Source organism: Arctopsyche grandis, chromosome 4 (assembly GCF_051622035.1).
Source record: "Arctopsyche grandis isolate Sample6627 chromosome 4, ASM5162203v2, whole genome shotgun sequence".
NCBI classification, from domain to species: Eukaryota; Metazoa; Arthropoda; class Insecta; order Trichoptera; family Hydropsychidae; genus Arctopsyche; species Arctopsyche grandis.
The window spans coordinates 5,898,239-5,919,479 of record NC_135358.1 but is presented as its reverse complement, the minus strand read 5'-3'; the positions used below and the strand labels follow the sequence as shown (position 1 = coordinate 5,919,479).

The following is a 21,241-nucleotide window of genomic DNA, read 5'->3' as shown; positions in this document are numbered from 1 at the left end:
TAAAGTATGAAAAAAATTCTTCGCATAGGAATTTTCAAAAGCTTAACATTTTGAAATGAAAACACGTTTGAAATATAATGATATTTTTTTTTATTAAAATTTTTAAACTCTAACAACAATTATTTTATTCACATTTTGTGCTTATAAAATAAGTATTACACTGTGCATATATAATATAATTATATCAATACATTCATTTAGATTTGATTAATATTTTTTTTGTTCTTATTTTATTAATTTAATTTATTTTATTTTATTTAATATTTGAAACCAAATAGGTACATTCACTAATTATATAATATATGTGTTTGAAATGAAACGAAATCGATACTATTTATTATTTACAAACATATGAGAAATATAGACACCACGTCGACTTTAATTTTCACAGTTTTTGTTACCAAATACCATATCACAGCTATCTTTCGTTTTTATTTTAAATTTAATTCAAAATCTGCTCTTCAAACAGCGAAAAGACAGTTTGCATATGTCTTTTTCATTTAATTTTTAAACTCAAAAGCGTCTTTTGAAGACTTTCTTTAACGAACTTTAACCTAATATGTATGTCCAGACATAAAATAATAATAACTTTGAGAAAAAAATGTTTATTCACAGCGTGTTGAACACTTCCTCGTAATACAGTTTTGAATAATTGCCCATACACGTTGATGAACACAAATCTGTTCAAGTATGCAAAGTCAATCTGTTTACATGATGTTGCCAAATGAGAATTGAATAGATAATTTTCACAACTCAGACAACGATGCAAATTGCTCACCTTCCAACCCCTGAGATACGACCATCCAACGCAACCGTGTTGTAATTTGAAAAAAAAAACATACAGCTCACTGACTCTTCCGACGATCCTCTGGCCTAAAATTATTGAGCAACCTTCAGGTATGATAATCTTAATACATGATATTGGCACTTAATTCGTATAATAGTTAAATTTTAACATACTCGAAATATGCAGGTTGTCACAGTTCAAATCTCAAACGTTCACTCTACACTTTTCATATTTACATTTGGATATACTCTTTTACGTATGTACACGTTTAAATTTATTAAATTTTCAGATAATTTGACGATAATGTGTGTAAGCTCGATGATTCGGTCGTATCCCAGGCGGAGGGTTGAAAGCTCCCCGTCTGTTTGTTCTCGACGAACATGTCCAGAGGACAATGGAGGCTCTGGAGCTTTCAGACTCCCGTTGGAGGACCTCTTGCGGCATTTTGTGTGTCCCTAGTAGAGAATTCGTGGTCTCTGCTGAAACGCAGACTTCAGGAACATTAACGCTGCCACCATTAATAACGCTCCAGGACATCCGCAACTCGTCGTCCCCGCGCCTAAGAATAATCCAAAAAACACACAAGTGCACATATATTAGATACATAAAATGCTGTTTAATATTGAAACAATATAAATAACCTCCACTATCTAGACTACATATATTTTTATAGTAGTACAGTGAACCTGTACGTTGAAAAATCGATCGTGCGACAAAGCTCTGAAGACGGTCGCCAAAGCTCTCTTCTTTGTATTAACGACGCGATCCCTCGGGGACATATCTCATTAAAATCCATTGACAGTTTAAAACTCTCATCCACTTTAATCTCGAAAGCTTTGTCGATGCACTTTTACGATATTGAAATGAGCATTCCCTTCTGCGACATCCTGTCTGCATATCGGTTTCGAAAAATCATTATTATAACTAACTACATATGTATAACCTAGCCCCACAGTGCGCGCTGACTCATATATTAATCAAGCGCTTTTTTATTATTTGACAATTTTCGCGTTGATTCATATTCGAATCAACAAATCATAGGATTTGAGACGTTATTTGGTACATTTAAGCGCTGTTTTACCGTAAAATTTGGCAGTTAAAGCAAACTTTCGGCGTTCGAATTTAATACACGAGCAACATACAATTTGTTACAATTTTCAAGTTCAAGAAATTGTTATTAATAATCAAGGTAGGCGATAAAAAATTTCAAATGTGAAATATATATGGATATAAAGTTGGTTAAATATAAATGGATATAAAGTTTACAAAATATATAAAATAAATTAATTATTTATCAATTAAACCATTTTTTAAATAAAAATAGAATGAAAAATTACAAATGATTTTTTTAACTATTTTTACCGTGTGTCTGTACATATTTCACTCCTAAATTTATTAATATATCTTCATTCAAAAAAATCACGCACTGTAGAGCTAACGAATATTGGCAAAATTAATCTTTATTTACCTTAACATCATTAATAATCAATATGCTATCCTTTATGTATAGACTTATTATATCAGAAGCAATTGGAATTTTTATTTAAATATAGTTAAAAAAAAAATATTTCCGGATTCAAACGATTCGGCTTTTCATTTTTGCTTAGTGAAAATTTAATTAATCGTAATAATTATTCGTTATATGAGCCGTTATATTTGAAAGTGGCTGAAGACCAATTTTCAGTTCCAAAAACAATATTTCGTTTGACTTCATTTACAAATTGCTATCACTTCTTTTAATTCGATATGTATAGTAAAGCACAATAAACGTATTACAGGCCACCAATATTTTTAAAAATTGCTAAACGCAAAACATTATATTTAATATTTTGCGAAATATTTCTCGAAATGAAGAATAGTGTACTTTTTCCACTTTCAAATATTACGGCTCATATGTATATGTATTTAAAACAGCAGTAGTGAATCTAAGACATGTTTAAATTTTTTAGACTTTATATAACTTTACATATTTACATATTTTATATAACTTTATATAATTTTACAGGGATGTTTTGTATTTGTAGTTGTTTCTTACATATTTATTGAAACTGGCTGTAGGTGCAAGGCATTCCTTATGCTATATTTAATTTGATATTTTTACTTTATCTGTTATTATTAAATGCTATTTTTTATGTTTATGTATGGATGTATTTATGTTTATGTTCAAATGTATTTTTTTTATGGATAATTGATGAGTATATTATTTTCGTTATGTATTAATTTATGTTTAATTGTTATTTTGTTTTTTTTTGTGTTATATTTTTTTGACCATTGTGGCGCTTTAGGAATTCCTGTTATGCCACAATAGTCTGTTTAGAATAAATAAATAAATAAATAAAATTTAATGAAAATTGTCGATTAATATTTTCATACAAATGAAAATTCTATTTTAAAACGATTCAATAAATAAATTTTTATTTGTTAAAATTAAAATTTCATTTGACATAATATTATGTTTTGTTTATAAAGTATATTGGGGAGAATCGTGTAAAGCAATCCCTTAGAAAACTTCTCCTTTCGTACAAAATTTATGACCCTCGAAAATCATTATAATTCAATTATCATTATAATACAATTCAATCCATGGCAGTAATAGGTTAGATATTCTTGATTTTTTTTTTCATAGAGTTCTATAAATTTTCTTTTTAGAATGGAAAAAAGTTGACCACCGCTAATATCATATACATATAGTCCAATATTCCATCTTTGAAAGTGGCTTCTACAATTTCATAAATGCAATTAAAATACGTTTTAAAAATAAAGCAAGACAGAGCTTACGTTTTACATTAAGGAAGTGCACCGTCATATAACAAAATTACATAAAACGCAGAACAAAATGGAATCTTTCCATCTTCTTATAAATTTAGAGTGTGCGTTGTTTAAAAATAACAAAAAAAATATGCAATACTCACTTCCAAGCAATCCCAATTTTCCGTTGTGCGCGTCTAGCCTAAGTTTAGCAGTGATGGTAAACTGTCGACGATGGGGTCCACCCGGAAGCCAAGCTGGCATTGCCGACACACACCTCAACTTCAGCAGACCATTCGAATCGACAATAGCTGAGGAGCCCTTACTGACGAAAAGGGACCTGTCGGCTCTTAGCCTGAGGCTGAGGGATCTAGTAGAAAGCCCTCTAGAATCGGGCGCACTCTCTGAATTTCCATCGACGTTCGGATACGACGCCTGCAACAATACCGAATCCAAAATACACACACATATAGATTTTCAATGGGTTATTTGTACTTACATATAATACAATTTCTAAATGTTAGTAAATTTGTAATTGAATCGGTGACTTCAATCATATTGAATTTCAGAAATGTATACGTTACAGTGAAATTATAATTTCATTACATACTATCCCTAAAAATAATTTCATTTGTTATATTATGATTTCTCTAACAATAAGTGAGTACGGATATAACAATAAAATTACAAATTTACTTCTCAATATCAGTGATTTTCTAATTCGAATTACGTACAACATACTACCAACCCTGACAACCTAATCTTAAATAAATAAAATAAAACCCTAACTTAACCTAACTAGTTAAGTTAGGTTAAGCTAAACCTAACCTTAAATATATTGTATATTGTATAATATAAAACATAGTCCAACTTGGTTTAAGAATATGAAAAATAGTTTTTATAAATATTTAACAAAGGGATATTGTATCTATATGCTTAAGTGAAACTGTTATTGTCATTGAAATTATAATTTCACTGACTCAAGCAGTGAGTACGGATATAACAATAGAATTATAAATTCACTTTTCAATGTCAGTGAACCAACCCTAACAAACTAATTTTAAATGAATAAAACCAACCCTAACTTAACCTTAAATAAATATGTGTTGGCTGCTAAGATATTATGACGTGTTCGCTTCCAGTCCCACACATGCGGCATAAGAAAAATCCAAATTGAACCAGATAGTTGACCATGAGGAGAGTGGGAATGGACAGGAGCGGGGTTGCGGGGAGGGCGTGTGAGCGCGCGTTCGGCATTGGAGTGGGAATGCAGAGAAGTGGGGCTGTGACGTGGGGTGGCGCGATTCGTGTCGGCGACGCACTATCATCCATTTGTCAAAAGTTATAATATCACTAACGGGGGCAAGTGAAAATTTAATTGGATATGATTTCACTGATCTCTATCCAATGAAAATGTAGCTGGTTATGAATTCACTGAAACATCAGTTAAATTATAAATTCACTGCTGTTATAATTTCACTATGACATAAATATAAACTGTATGTTTATATATTTGAACGTTGATTTAAAAGTTCTGTAACACTATTTGAACTTAATCCTTCAACTTTTCCGATTATGCTTTAAATATACTAGCGGTATCGGTTAAATGCATTCAAAACCTAACGAAAACCTAACCTCTCTATCGAACTTGTACCAACTAGTAGCTAAACTGTATTTGAGTTGTAATATATTTTGACCAGTTGGGATATATTTCGCCATATGAACTTACAACTTACATATGTAGGTTGGACGGAATATATCCTAACTAGTTAAAATATATTACAACTGAAAATGCACTTGAAATATAATGGTAGTTGGTAATAGGTTAGATGGAATATATTCCAACTAGTTAAAATATATTACGACTGGAAAATATATTTCAACTGCAAATACATATAGTAGTTAATAGGGGTTGAAATTTGAAATTGTATAATATATTCTGAAATTCTGTAAAAAATTTAATCAAGGAAAGTTACAGGGGTGGCTAAATTTGTTATGTAATAATTAGATATTGCACATTCAAGAAACGCGTAAATTTGTTTAATGATTTCTAAAAGGAACAGAAAAATGTAAAATTTCGCACGCGGGTTGAGAAATAGAGGTCGATAATAAAAATAATAAGTTAAGAATTTTACTTTACGAGTTAAATTAAAAAAAAATATATTGTATTGTTCGGCTTAAAATTAATCAAATAAAAAAATCACATTAATTTATTTGAAGGAACGTGTGAATGTTTTTTACTGAAATTATTTTAATTTAACATAAATGGATAAAAAATATTATTTATTGAATATTCTACTTTACAAAATTTATATTTGCCATAACGATGCCAATACGGGTCACCCCTGCGTGACACATGTGTTATTAAACTTGTATATATATATAAATTTGATATCATATTCAAATAGTGGTGGCATAGTGGGTATGATGGGTTTTGCCAATTTGACGGAGCAACTACTTCGACAATGAAATCAGCTATTACTATTACTATAGTATTTTCTATTGAAAAATGCTTATTGGAATAGTGTTCTGGCCACACTATTTTTTGTTTTCGTTTAAAAGGGTGAATTAGAAGTGTGCCGAATTTCGTGTTCACTGGGCATATATCATAATTAAAGTCATATCTCGTCTCTGAACCAAAAAAAAATGTCATTTGTCAAAAAGTGTAATTAATTAACTTTCCGAGATCAATTAATTGATCATCTAACCCACCTGGATTTGTCCTGATTTCCATCTGGCTCCATCCAACCGTGGTTTTGCATTGAAATACACAGTTATATAATATATGACAATGCTCTCATCTAAACTACAAGGTGTAGCCAATAATTCCTGAAACAATGCTACGAGAGAGAACAACGCTTTCCACAGTCGTGAATTATTTCCACGACCGTTTGTTCCCTGGCATTGCGATTTATTAAAGTTTCTAATTATTAATATGCATAGATTTCACTCTAAACTTTATTGATACATTATACGTCTAAGAACTTGGGTAATTTTGAGAATGAAGTTTACCCGAGCGTACCGAATACATGTATGTATGTATGTAAATAAATATGTTCACACGCATCTTCTTTGGGTCTAGTCAAAACCATTAAACCTCAAAACTATTGCGAGTATTTTGCTCTTGGCAAACTTTCGAAAATTGCAGTTTCAAGTTCAATATCGTCATTAGCGAGCTTCGTGTTTAATTTCCCGTTGGATGAACGGAGTGAAAGTGCTACATTTCCAGACAGTTATTTCAATCGAAAATTTAGTTGTTTCAATTTATTGTGTATTATTTACTAAATTTTAATATCGTAACATATCAAAAGTTAATATATGAAAAAAAAATTATGTAATATGAACTGTTTATTTTGACAAATTTAAATATGGAAATAACCATAAATATTTCATTATATTTTTACATAGATATATACCAGGAAGGCCTGACAGGTAGACCCCAATGCACCTTCCAAGACAATTAATTACAAACATTGCAGCATTTTTTTTATTACATGCATAAATCACAATTTCGAGAGACGGAAGAGCACGAAATTAACAAATAATTTATCCATTGACACATACATATTGTACATAAATCAAATTCAGATATTTGTGGCAGTGGGTAGGATGATTTTTGTCAATTTGAGGAACCGTTTCAACAGTGAAAATCAGATAAATTATCAAACTATGATAAGAAACGATCGACTTGGAGTCATACATATCCAAGTCTAACCAGCAGTATTAAAGATTAGCACGGAATCGAACTCAGTAATCTCTAGGTGCTAAACATGAACGCAACCACCGAGCCATACTGATGGCTATATACATATATACAAATAAATAAAACCATAGAAACCATCAAATAACCGTGGACTAGTTGTTAGCATATATGCTTTCGAACATAGTGGTCATGTGTTCAATTCGTACTAGTTGCTGCTGGCCAAATCTTAGTTTGTGACTCCAGGTTGATTGCTTCTTATCAGAGTTTGCCAATTTAACTGATTTTCATTGAAATGGTTTCAAAAAATTGGAAACTTACCGATTTCCCGCAATTTTCGAGTTCTTAGCATCTCAAATCTCGCTGATTTGTATAGAAAAATGCTGAAAATTTGTCCATAAATGTATCGAAAATTTCTAGTTTTTTTTAGATAAGAAAAAAATTATTTAAGAAAATATCTTATAAAAGAAAAACATGCTCCGAAAACTTTATCCAAAATTTGTCAAAATGTATCCATAGATGTATGTATTTATGATTCTTTGTTAAAATTTTTCTAAATATTATATATCGATGTTTGTAATTGGCCAGAAAGGCGCATTGTTAGGACTTCTGGTATATATACATATGTATGTATGTATATACATACCTTATGTACATAATACGTAAAATTAAAATAAAATAAATTGCCATAAGATTAACATTGAGATCAACAAATTTCCGATATAAACCGTATCCGAAGTACGAGAGTCAGCTCTTTATAAGAATTCTGTCAAGTCAGAACATCCGACCAATTCAGTACAGTGCGAGCGAATTCTCTTAATTTATAAACAGTTCTACGCGTCTCTCAAGTTCATAGTTCCAATATTAACTTCAATTTTCAGCTCAAGTTCAAAAGTGCTTTTCCAATATACCTACTAGAGGTAGTAAAAAGTTAACCATATGAAATATAAGTGATTCAGTGGTAAAATAATCTCTTACTTTATTACTTGTATCATACCATTAAAATTATAAATAAAATAAAATGACAACACATTGATTGACATATCGTAATCATATCGAAATGAAACGATTACGAAAACATATCGTAATCATTCTAATCAACATTTATAAAAAATAAAAAATCCCTGGAACTTGACAGTACATACATTGATTATTCATGTAACTAAACTCCCTAAAAATAGTTTATAATACACCCATATACACTGACTTGAAAAAACTGCATTCCGTATATAATATTCTGTTTGTTACAGACATTACTAACAAACTAACCTGTGGATTTTATGACAGAATCACTAATAACCATACTAACACACATTGTACAACCATTGTGAAGAGTCTCGGTGATTACAACAAAATGTCTATACCCTTCAGGTACATACATATATACACAGATTACCCAAACATAATCTGCTTTAGGTTATCGACTTTAGAGAGTCTTTAATTAATATTATGTATTAGATGTATCATGAGCATTTATAAGAATTGTAAATAGATTTTTGAGCTCTTTTTCCTATTATGCTGTACATTAACATTATAATAATATAATACTATGATTACTAACCAAATTAAATTAAAATTGTAAAATAGAAAATGATCAGTAGATCAGTAGCTATTAAAATATATATAAGATGTATTGTGAACATAATTTCGTAATAATAAAAAGCATTTAAAAATTAAAAAAACAATATTTAGTACAAATTACCTTTAATAAACATATTCATCATAATGTACTACATCAAATAAAATAATAGTGTGAAATAAAAACTTTTGTTATTATAATATTTCCAAATACTATCAACTGGATGTGCTAACGAAAACAAAGTTTAATTTTCATACATTATATAGATAAAATTTTCACCATTTCACTGAACCGTCGCAGCTCGCGTAGTAAACACTACATTTTATTACTCAATTATTAAATTATGAAGTTTATTATGCAAACGGGAATAGGTACTCAAACAGTGCACGTGAAACAAAACTCACGCAAACACAAACACAGAGAACTGTATGTAGGATTATATAATAGTTCTACACTTAAATCACACGCGAGCACACTCCAAACTGCTACCACCGCTTTAACCGAAGTACACTGTTTATGTTAATGGACGACGAAAAATATGAACCCTTTACGACTAAGTACATACTACATATGTACATTCATCAGTGATGTCCAACTGGTAACTAGGGATCAAAAAAACAAGCTGCTATACACTAATGTCTACATATTTTGCCGTATATGTACATACATACATAGCATATAACCTGAGTAAGAAAATTTTGGAACAATGTAGGTCTTATAACTTGGACATTGATTGCATAAGCTATTAAACTCGGGGAAGAATGGAAATTGGAGAGAGGTGGAAGCGAAACTATGACTTGAGCCTTTGGCATAATGGAAAATTAGGATTTATCGAAACTGCACCACTATTCAGTGCAATTAAGTACATTCTTCTGGGAACCGTCAATACGATAGAAGATGAAAAGTGCTTGAAGGCTACTTAAAAAAAAAAAAAAAAAAAATATATATATATATATATATATATATATATATATATATATATATATATATATATAACTATGTGTGTACATAGTTTCAGAGAAGAAAACTGGAGAATACGAAACCTCGATTTTGTCGATTTAAAATAGGTATTATCTGGTCGAGGCGCAACTGTCGCATTCACTCAATATATATATATATATATATATATATATATATATATATATATATATATATATATATATATATATATATATATATATATATATATATATATATATATATATATATATATATATATATATATATATATATATATATATATATATATATATATATATATATACACATATATATATATATATATATATATATATATATATATATATATATATATAAATATATATATATTTATATATATATATATATATATATATATATATATATATATATATTTATTTTTTTTTTTATTTTTATTTATTTATTTTTTTAAAAATCAACCGATAAATAAGCACGCCGGACTCTTTTCGTAGGTGTAAAAAAGAGGCGATTTTATAGATGTTTGGCGGCTCCTAACTCCTATAAAAAAAATAACTAATCAAAAAAATAAAACCACAGAAACATGCCAATGGTAGATATCCTTAGCATATTAAAAAATAATTTCTCTAGTGCTATTATTGAGGAAGGAATGGCGCTGGTGTCCAGCCCTCTTAATGAAGTTTCATAGTCCATTTTTACTTTATCTACATATGTACGTAGTAACAATAGATGAAGTTTTGTGATCATGCAAAAATTCGAACTCGAGATTTTGACTGATTCGAACTCAGAATCGATTACTGATCACGTTTTCATGATCTAGAAAAAATGTGTGTTTGTGTGTGACTGTGTGTCTGTGTATTTTGGGAATTTTTTGAACAATGTTAGTCCTATTGAACTGAAACGTATTTTACTATTTAAAACGAATTTACATATAAACGTGTAGAATAAATGCAAAAAAGTTCAAGTTTTGTGAGTTCTTGAACTTATTAGAAAACTCCAAAAGATAAAAATCATTCGTGATAACTTTAAGTTGATCTATGTTCAAAAGAAAGTCGTTTGAAAAGTCACATTAAATACTAAAAAGTGTCATTTGTACGTATGTATGTATGTATGTATGTGTATCAAAATGGACACTTGGCCGATGGACATTAGGACTACGTAAGCTTGCCCAAATGGACATTTAACAATAACTGTGATTCCTGCGGATTGTTATGTTCTCTTCTATATTTTTACATATTTATGTATTTATTTACATAAATTATAATGTCATTAAAATAATGTATTTTTTCTTTATTTCTTCCTTATTTTTTGATCTGCAATTTTGGAAATCTGGCAACCCTGCTTCAACACCACATTTCAAATGCATCTAGGAAGTACCTTTCTCTCTTTTTAAGGTTCCATGTCTCGAAGTTATATAATTCAATGTATAGATTTTTGTTCTTCTCATAATAGATTAGTTCTTCCATAGTTTTACAAGCCTCTTCTATGTTTGCCATTGTTCGTTAGTCTGACAAAATTTCGATTTGATATCCTACTTCGTTCATTTAAAACATTGCCATTTTGTGCAGTTTGGTCAGCAATATATATTCAAATCACATCCGCCAGTACAATGTAGAAAAATAATCGTAATAGACAAGTTTAAAAAATGCTACAATTTTGACCATCTTTATGACTAGTGGTAAGTTGCCGTATTTATTATCCTTTCCGCTACCGCTCTCGCTTTGTCAAATTTTAATTGCTTAAACGCATATTATTTTTTTCTTTTTCACGCTATATCTTATAAAATTTGCATTATAGGTTCTCATTATCTCTCATATATTTATATATATGTGAGATAATGATAAAAAGTTTATATTGATGATTCGATATGCATGTCATGGCCAAATACGTCAGGCTCAGCTGTCATTATGACATATGTAACACTGTGACATCTCGCTGTGCAAATCGGTCGATCTTTTTGTTTTATTTTCAACTCGTTGGCATGGGAAGTTTTTGGTTAAAGTATGCACACTACATATTACTAGACTGACCATCACCGTTTTCGCCATTCCTAATATTCTGCAGATTTCCAATTGGCATTCTCCTTCCCTTCAGATCAAAGCACCTAAGTCGATACATTTTGTCAACGTCCTCGCAGTTTTAATATTTTTGATTTGAAGTTTAAACAATTAAAAATTTCATTCGGCCAAATTTCCGTCCGTTCGGCCTAGTGTCCGTTTGGTCAAGCGTCCGTTGGCCTAGTGTCCGTCAGCCAAGTGTGCATTCGACCAATAGTCCATCAAATCATCCGATCATTAGTATGACTTGAAATCCATCTATTTTAAATCGTAGGGATTATGTTTTTAAATTCGTTCATTAAAGCTTCGGATCCACCCAAGATTGGACACCACTGCACCAAATTTTCCAACCGAAGAATTAATTCGAGTGGCAGAATGACACAATGACAGTGCTCACCGACCCCAGACATCCTTTTCAGTACAGTGGGGGGGGGGGGGGGGGTGTCCGTAATGTATGCGTTTGGGATATCCCAAAGGCGACAAGTGTGGGGGGTTGTATGGGAATTTTCGGGATCGGAGATTAGGTCCTGGGACGTTGGTAGGCCCTCTAAGTTTAATGCTGAATTAATTCGGACGCGCCATTGTTGTTTGGCGCTTATCGGGCGCGCGGCAATTGTCATTAACTGTCGTGAGATTAATACGGCTAGATAAAAGTTCGGCGACACAGACAGACACACTTAAATTACTCGCCGGGATGAGTTGGAAGCACTTATCTCGCGATGCTGATCGCATTCGCTTTAAATTAGCTCAATTAATTTTAAAACAAAGCGAAAGTTTGTATTAAAGTAGTTCAAAAGTTCGCGCGAGTGTACGAATCTACCCGAGAGGAATTATCCGCGTACACTCAGCGGCCGAACCCTTTGAACTGGAGCTTGAATTTCAATTGATAATTGTTGTGTTGATATAATATTTTAATGCTTATTGTAAGCATGATGTCATTCCAAACAATTTTTTATCATTTGCGAACAATAAGTAATTAGACTTGTGCTGACAATTTTCCAATTGAAATATTCCCACATATCAAATTTGACAATCGAGCTGAATTTCTGTTAGTAATTTTGTTGACAGATCATTTCATTCAAATAAATATAAATCTATAGAAAAAAAATAAAACGAAAATTTGTTTCAATTCTCTAATTGGGTTTAACTTTTCAGCCAAAGTAGTGCTGTTGCATACAAGTAGAGAGGTCATGGTTTCAAGTCCCGGCCAAATACGCTACTGAGTTCTTGTGTTTATTAAAAAAAAAACAGTTCGACTATTTCCTACTAAAAAAACTAGAATTTTCCGATTTTAAAGCATTTTTATTGTGACGGATCCATTAAATCAGTATCCTCCTCGTCAATTTCACATGAATTCGGGTTGTATATTTGCATCTCGAATTCTTTGAATCTTATAAAATGCTAGTGTATTCCTTGAAAATGTTTTTAAACTGTCCACAGATGTCTCTATTGTATTCTATATATATATTCTATTATGTTTCAAAAATAGGTCTTGAATATAGATATCCTAGAACGATTCCAGTCCAAAGTTCTAAGGATGCTGGTAAGCGCCCCCATGGTTCGTTCCAAACGATGAAATAAAAAAAAGACCTAAAAATGGAATCTGTTAAGGCATAAATCGCCAAAAGAACCTCACAGTACATGGAAGGACTAATTAAACAACGGAATAGGCTGGTGATCGACCTATGTACTAGGCGAGCAGATGGATGGCTCTAGACTAAAAAGGCTCAGAACATCAAATATACCAAAAGAATTTATTTAGTAAAAAAAAAATGTTTGAAAAATTGTCTAACCATATGTGTTGTGCCTTGAGGGTATTTTTGTCATGGCAAATATGATGTATGTATGTATGTAATAAAGTAAATGTCGAAGAGCGCAATTTCCCGGAAAAAATCAGAATTTTTAGTATTCAGATACAGCTACAGACTCTTCGATATATGTACTCAATATTATGTTACAATTTTTTATTAAAATTCGAGTATTCTAAGAAAATTGTCTGCCCTATTATTTGAACTCTGACTCTATTGTACGCACTCAGCAATGTAAAAAAAAAGTGCTTTTCTGAAAACAATATGCTTGTACATAATAATTCTTTGTTTATTATTTTATAGACGTACATATATATACATAGATAAGCAGTATTATGATTATCAATTTTATTGCATAATATACTTTCAATATTTGTATTATGTAAATGTATCAATCGGATAACAACTAAAAATATAATATAATGGGAAAAATACCAAGAACGAAGTAGATTTATATGAATAATAGAGCTACAAACCTTAGCTTAAGATTTCTTGAGGATATAATAATACCAAAGATGATGTTTTAAAAAGATTCAGTCAATTGATCGTCATCACACAATATTGCTTGTAAATTTTTACATAAATTGACGCAAAATATGTAACAGACCGAATATAAATATAATCAAAATCATTATTAAGCATTATTCTTATTCAGTTAAATTTGTACTGTTATTCAGGAGATAATTATGATAATTTCAGATTTACGACCATTTTAATGGCGATAATTTTGCATGTCAAGACTACTGCTTGCAGATTTTTTACAGTTGCATTTCTGCAGTTTATTTATTTATTTTTACATATGTAGATATATACAAGGAAGACCTAACAAATAAACCCCAATGCGCTTTCTTACCCAATTACAAACATTGCAGCATTTTTTATTACATGAATCGTTGAATTTCGAGATTCTGAATTCTGGATAACGCGAAATTAGTTATTAATTAATTAATGAATTAATCCATAGTAACATATTAACATTGTTTTAATCTTGTTCACATTTTTTTTATATACTACACATATGTATATCAAATTAAGATATTGGTGACATAGTGGGTGGGGTATTTTTTGCCAATTTCATGGAGGAACCATTTCAACAATTAAATCAGATAAATTGGCAAACTCTGAAAGGAAACGATCGACTTGGATTCACAAATATCCAAGTCTGGCCAGCAGCATTAAAGATTAGCAAAGGATCAAACCTAGGAACCACTCGGTTCATAACATAAACGCAACCATAGAGCCATACTGCTGGCTTATTACAGTTGTGATATGATTTTCCATATTTTATCGTCTTCTTTCAATTACAAGAAGACAGTTCTACGTCAAAGAAAACCAAACGCTTTCGTCCCTTTTAAAAAAATTTCGTCCCTTTTAACAATAAAACTAAGTTAATAGTTTTTTCCAGTTAATGGATGTATCATGTATTATTTTTTTTTTATATTTTGTAAATACATAATTAATTTTTTTAGTAATAAAAAATATATTGAATTGAAAAAAAAAATGTTTTTTTACATGTGTCGATAAATGAATTTTTCATTAATTTGAAACTGAAACATTCATTTCGATAAATGAATGTTTCAGTTTCAAATTAATCTAATATATAATTTGGAAACAGACTTTGTATATATGTATGTATCAGTGGCGTGCGGTCCATGGATGCGGTGGATGCGGCGCATCCCCTATAACTTTAAAAAGCCAAGAGTATTTTTAATAAATATTTGAATTTCGCTTCGATGTATTCTTAGTGATGTACGTGATTATGATGTAGTATATGATATATATTTCACATATCACGTGTTTTTTGTTACATGATGCATTATATAGGATCTTTTGATAATTTTTATTAAGGATTCGCATAGGCCGCATTCGCATAGGCCGGCCACAGGCGAGTGACGCTGGCGAGTAGACGCTGAGTGAAGTGCGCGCGCGTCATGGATTCGGAGTCGCGACCGATCCCATTTGCGCATGCGCACTATGAGGCTGTCTTATTCGCGCGGACGCGTTGACACTTGTTTAACCTCTACGGTGGATTCGGTTTCTCTGTTTGCTTATCTATTGAGTTTCACTTGGAAGCCGCTGTTGATCGATATTTCCGCACGCTACGCCCCAAGTTATTTATCAAAAAGCTAGCCGATTCATTTCTTTAGACGAAGTTAATCATTTATACTGTAAGTTGGTTATTTTTTACTTTTGAATTAAGTTTTCATTTTAATTAGTTTCGTCTAACTTTATTTTTAGTTTACTGTTCCACTACTTACGAGTTTTCATTATTGCCTTTAATATGGATATCGAAAATAACAATGAGAGTGGACTTGTCGTCGAGATCAATAATAATTGCAATTGTTTAATTGAAAATGTGCTGAAAATAAGATTTGCTTCTCTCCCATTTAATGAAAAGGAGATTATTGTTAAGAGCCCCAAACCCACACCAATATTAAATATTCAGTCTAAAACAAAAACATTTAAAAGGTATTTTAACACAGAAACATACGAAAAAATTTCATGGATTTGTGGATGTGCTCACTTAACGAAATTATTCTGTTGGCCATGTATTTTATTTTCTCAAGAAGTGAATGTCTGGAGTAAATTTGGATTTTCTGACCTAAACAATTTAAGTAAATCGCGCAAGAGACATGAATGTTCTCAAGCTCACATATGTTCTGCTGCTCAATTTAAAAAATTTGGAAAGGGACCTCGTATAGAAAATTTTTTAAGTGCTCAATTTAAAGCAAATATTGAAATGCACAACAAAGAAGTTACTGCAAATAGATACATTTTGTCGAAATTAATAAGCGCGATCTGTTTTTTAGCAAAACAAGAACAACCTTTACGAGGACATTTTGAGCACCAGGAATCGGAAAATAGAGGGAATTATATTGAATTGCTGTATCTGTTGAGTGAATCAGACATAAAATTGAAAACTCATTTAGATAACTCTACGGTGTTTACTGGACTATCGAACTATATACAAAATGACTTGGTATCCGCAATATCAAAAGTCTTGCTAGATGAGATTAAAACTGAAATACGTGCATCAAAATTTGTTTCCATAATTGTGGACGAATCTACAGATATCAGTCGCAAAGCTCAGCTATCTACTATTTTTAGATATGTAGATGAAAATAATGAAATTCAGGAGAGATTTGTTGGATTTGTCGATGTTAGTCCCAATAGAACAGCTAATGCTCTTTTTCAGCACATACGTGAGACCTTGGAAGAATTTGGTTGTTTGGACAAATTAATTGCACAAACGTACGATGGAGCGGCTGTAATGTCCGGGGAGCATAATGGAGTGCAACGAAAAATTCGAGATATTTGTCCTAATTCTTTATTTGTCCATTGTTACGCTCACAGATTGAATTTAGTTTTGTCGCAACTGTCGGAACTACAATAGCAAAATTTTAAATATGATATTAGAATATCAAACAGAATTAATGGAAATATTTAATCAAATAATTAATGATGAAGACGAATGGGATACTGATGCTGTCATAAATGCTGAAGTCCTTCATCGTTATTTAAAAGAGTTTGAATTCAATTTCAATTTGCATTTATTTTCTGCAATATTTAATTCGGCAGATTTTTTATTTGAAATTTTACAAAAAAAAACCTTTGACATATCGTATTGCGTAAGTGAAATTAAAAAATTTGTAAAATATTTAGATAACAAAAAAGACGATTTTGATTCATTGTGGAACAAAGTAATAACTAAAAATTTTAATAGAAAAAGAAAATATGCTGAATGTGAAGAAGATGTGAAAACAACGTATAAACTTCACTATTCTGAAATTTTAGAAACTCTTTCAGTAAATACAACCAATCGATTTCGAGATATCGAAAATTTAAAATTTCTCGAATTTTTTAACGTCAAAAAATTTAAAGAATATGAAAATAATTTTCCAGATTTCCTATTTAAATCACTCCACCTAACTTATGGAAAATACTTTGATTTTATGAAATTAAAAAGCGAATTAATTTACATGTACTCAACGCAAGATTTTCATTTGAAATCTATAAATGACGTAAAGGAATTAATTGTGAAAGATGATCTAATAGACGTTTTGGAACAAGTATTTAGTTTAATACAATTAATTTGTACGATACCTTCCACGAGCGCATCGGCTGAACGATCATTTTCGACTATGAAAAGAATTAAAACGTTCACCAGAAGTAGTCAAAGTGAAGAAAGACTCTCTGGTCTTGCTTTAATTGCAATCGAAAAGAAAATAATGTCAAATTTAAAAAACAATAAAAAATTCTATGATGCGGTTATCGATGAATTTTGTAAAAAGGAACGAAGAATAAAATTAAATTTTAAAAAATAAATTGGTCGGTTTTTTTTTTCAAACAAGGGACAGCATCCCTTGTTTGAAAAGTCACCGCCCGCCACTGGTATGTATGTATGTATCCTTGGTTCGTTCGTCGTCCGTAGATCGGTGACGTCATCGAACACGTGATTCGATTTATTATTTTTTTCGATTCATAGGCGTCGATTTGATTTTTTTCGATTCAATGGATTCACCACCGCGGGGGCGCAAGGGATGTAGTCCCATTTTTTTTTTTTGATTTTTTTTTTATTTTTCTTTTTTTTTTTTTTTTTTATTATTATTTTTTTTTTTAATAAAATGTTTACTATTAGATTAGTCATCTTTAAGCGGTTTATATTATAAATACTGAGCGAAGTCGGGTAATACAGCTAGTAATTAATAATCAAATAAAATTATAGCAAAGCATAGGAACGCATACTTGACAGACAGAGAAACATTGATTTATATACATATGTAGGATTATTATGAGTGGTACGTAATGTCAGGTTGGTATGAGTGGTACGTAATGTATGTGTACGTTGGCATGCGTGCGCGCAAGTCGGTTACCAACGTAAACATTTCCTTAACTACACACTGGCGCTTCATACTTTCGCGTCGATAAAATCATAATTACGAATATTATTACTAAGAGGTTTTATCCCATTGTTTGAGTTTTCGTTTCAGAATACACCACTGGTTGTACCCTGCATCCTTAGATGCGCTGTAAACCCAAAAGGTCCAAGAAGACACTTTATTTTACAGAATGCTTCGGGGACCAAGAAGTAAGTACATAGTAGGCATTGCAATATCCGCCCACTCGACTGACTATACTCGCGGAACCACTCCAAGCACCATTGAGTTTTATGGGTCTCCAAGTGTCTGGCTTGCTTTGCCGACTCCCAAATAAAAAAGTCCCAAACAAGGCTCTAGTGGATAAAAGCCTCATACAAATCCCGATTCCGTTCACCTTTCATCGGGCATTTTTTTCCAGAACGGACGCATTTTAATCAGCGCCGGACAAAAAGTGTCAGATATGAAGTCTCGGCTAAAGGAGCTCGTACCAAATGCAAATTGGCGTCTTACAACTTAGCGAGAGCAGGGATCGTTTAAATATTCATTCGAAAGACACTCTGCACTCCGATTATCCCCCTTCCCTCCAAGAAGTGGTTGTTGAATATATTCCGAAGTGGGATATATACCAGTGGGACTACGTAAATTCTTAATTATTCGTATCTCTGCAGCGCCGTGCACTTTGCAAACACACCTGCATACCTTAAAAATGTCTGCACGACCCGACCCGCATTGAGAATTTTAGATGAGTTGTGGAATGTGTTTCTGGACTGGGAAACTTCAATCAATGTCAAACGGGAAAATTATGTGAATTTTTATGCAAAAAATTTCCAATCACAATGGCATGTTCGAACGGATCGAACGAACGGTCACGCATGGAAGACTTTCCCGAATAAAGTTTTTCGTGTTTTCCTACCATTATACGTCGATGCTATTACCATAAAATAATACAAATTGATCTGCATATATTATTTTCGCGTTTCGATTAAACAACATTATAATAAAAACTATGTTTGAATAATCTTGAATTTGATCAAATCTCTTTCTCCGCATAATCTACTCACATATTACATGTTATTATATTTTAAATTGTAATAAAGTGTAACTTGTAATTATGCGAAAAAATTTTCCTTTCGCAATTTTATTTCAACGAATAACAATTTAATTTATTTAAATCGGACGTAATATTTTACATACTTATGTAATTTCGAAACGATACGATGGAATGAGTCATTGAAAATCATATAAAACTTTATGTACGTACATATATTACATTAAAATAATACGTATATTTATTGGATCAATATTTGATATGAAAATAATGGTTTGTATTCGTAAATATGATTATCTACTATCATAAAGCTAAAGGCCTCGGGTCATAAAATAAAATATATTATCAATTTATAACAGGAAATCCAATATTTCCGTACCCTTTCGTAAATTTAAAAATCCTTCATTCTGTCTGGTATGTTTTTCTGAGGAGAAAACTTTAATTTAGCGAATGTATCAAGTAAATCAGTAATGACTAATTTGAGAAACCCTGACTCATCACACACAAATATGTTAATCTATTATGAATACATATAATATTGTATATAAATATGAACATATGAAGACTTTTGAAGATACTGTTCTTCGAACAGTGGCTCATTGAGCTCATATTCTTCCCCCGGGCTTTCTAAAATATTCGAAAAACATTTTCATGTGCTTGCTTTTTTAATGGGACATACTGAATAAGGATAATATATTATTTCTGATATAATTCTAATTGAAAATAAAAAATAGAAATAAATAGGGGCGCAATTTTTTTCTTTAACTCGGGTGAAAAAATGTTTAGTAACATATAATATATTATAAAGGGGACAATAAAAAAATCTCAATCATGTTTTAAAATTATCGATCGCTCCCATTCGTAAAAATTTCCATTTCGAACCCTGATTTATGATCACAGTGAATCATAATTTGACATATAAAAGTCTATTTTAAACGGATTTTGATAGCCCAACTGATTAATTAAATGACCGAATTCATACATATTTAGTTATGGTCCATTTGTAATTAATTACAGATCAAAAATTTAATTGCAGGCATTTATTTATGACACTTTACCGAAACGTGATCTAATTATAATTATATCTTGACATTGATGTATCAAATCCATACATTCGATTAAAACACACGCAATATTTCAGTGCTAATTTTAGCACAAACATCCATATTAATGCATTTTACGTACATATTAGCATTTAGTAAAGAAACATTATTCATTTTTTAACAAACCGTATCGGTAAAAGTGAAACGAATTTCAACTTTAAAATTCGACCAGTTATACGCAAAATTGAACTTTGTAGGCTTTCCGTAAAACTTTTCACATAAATCGTCTAAGTTTAATGTATACTTGAGTTTAAAATTTAAATATTCAATAAAGATTTCGAAAGCGCTTTATTTATTTCTTTGTATACGTACGAGATATTGTGGGATACTCTTCTTCCCTTCATCCTTCAAACTATTTTATAATCGATGTAAATTTTCTGAACTTATAAAACAATTCTGAATATCTTAATATTTACACAAATTTTATTAAGAAAAGTTTATACAGAATACGATTAAAAACAAATGTTTCAAATCATTAGTCGGAACATTAACTTTAATTTAACAAAATTAGCAAAATTCACTTTACCTCCATGTCGTTCATATACCAGGTGACTTCAGCAGGTGGTAAAGATGG

At 30.9% G+C, this 21,241-nt stretch overlaps 1 protein-coding gene across 1 annotated transcript; it reads right to left on the bottom strand.

The window, feature by feature from the left end:
• Positions 1-1,220: 1,220 nt before the first annotated feature.
• On the bottom strand, positions 1,221-21,231 carry LOC143911224 (uncharacterized). Its single transcript, XM_077430018.1, has 3 exons — positions 21,194-21,231; positions 3,700-3,970; positions 1,221-1,346 (listed from the first exon to the last, which is right to left on the bottom strand). The coding sequence occupies exons 1-3, from the start codon at positions 21,206-21,208 to the stop codon at positions 1,243-1,245; spliced, it is 390 nt and encodes a 129-aa protein (XP_077286144.1). The 5' UTR covers positions 21,209-21,231; the 3' UTR covers positions 1,221-1,242.
• Positions 21,232-21,241: the final 10 nt, after the last annotated feature.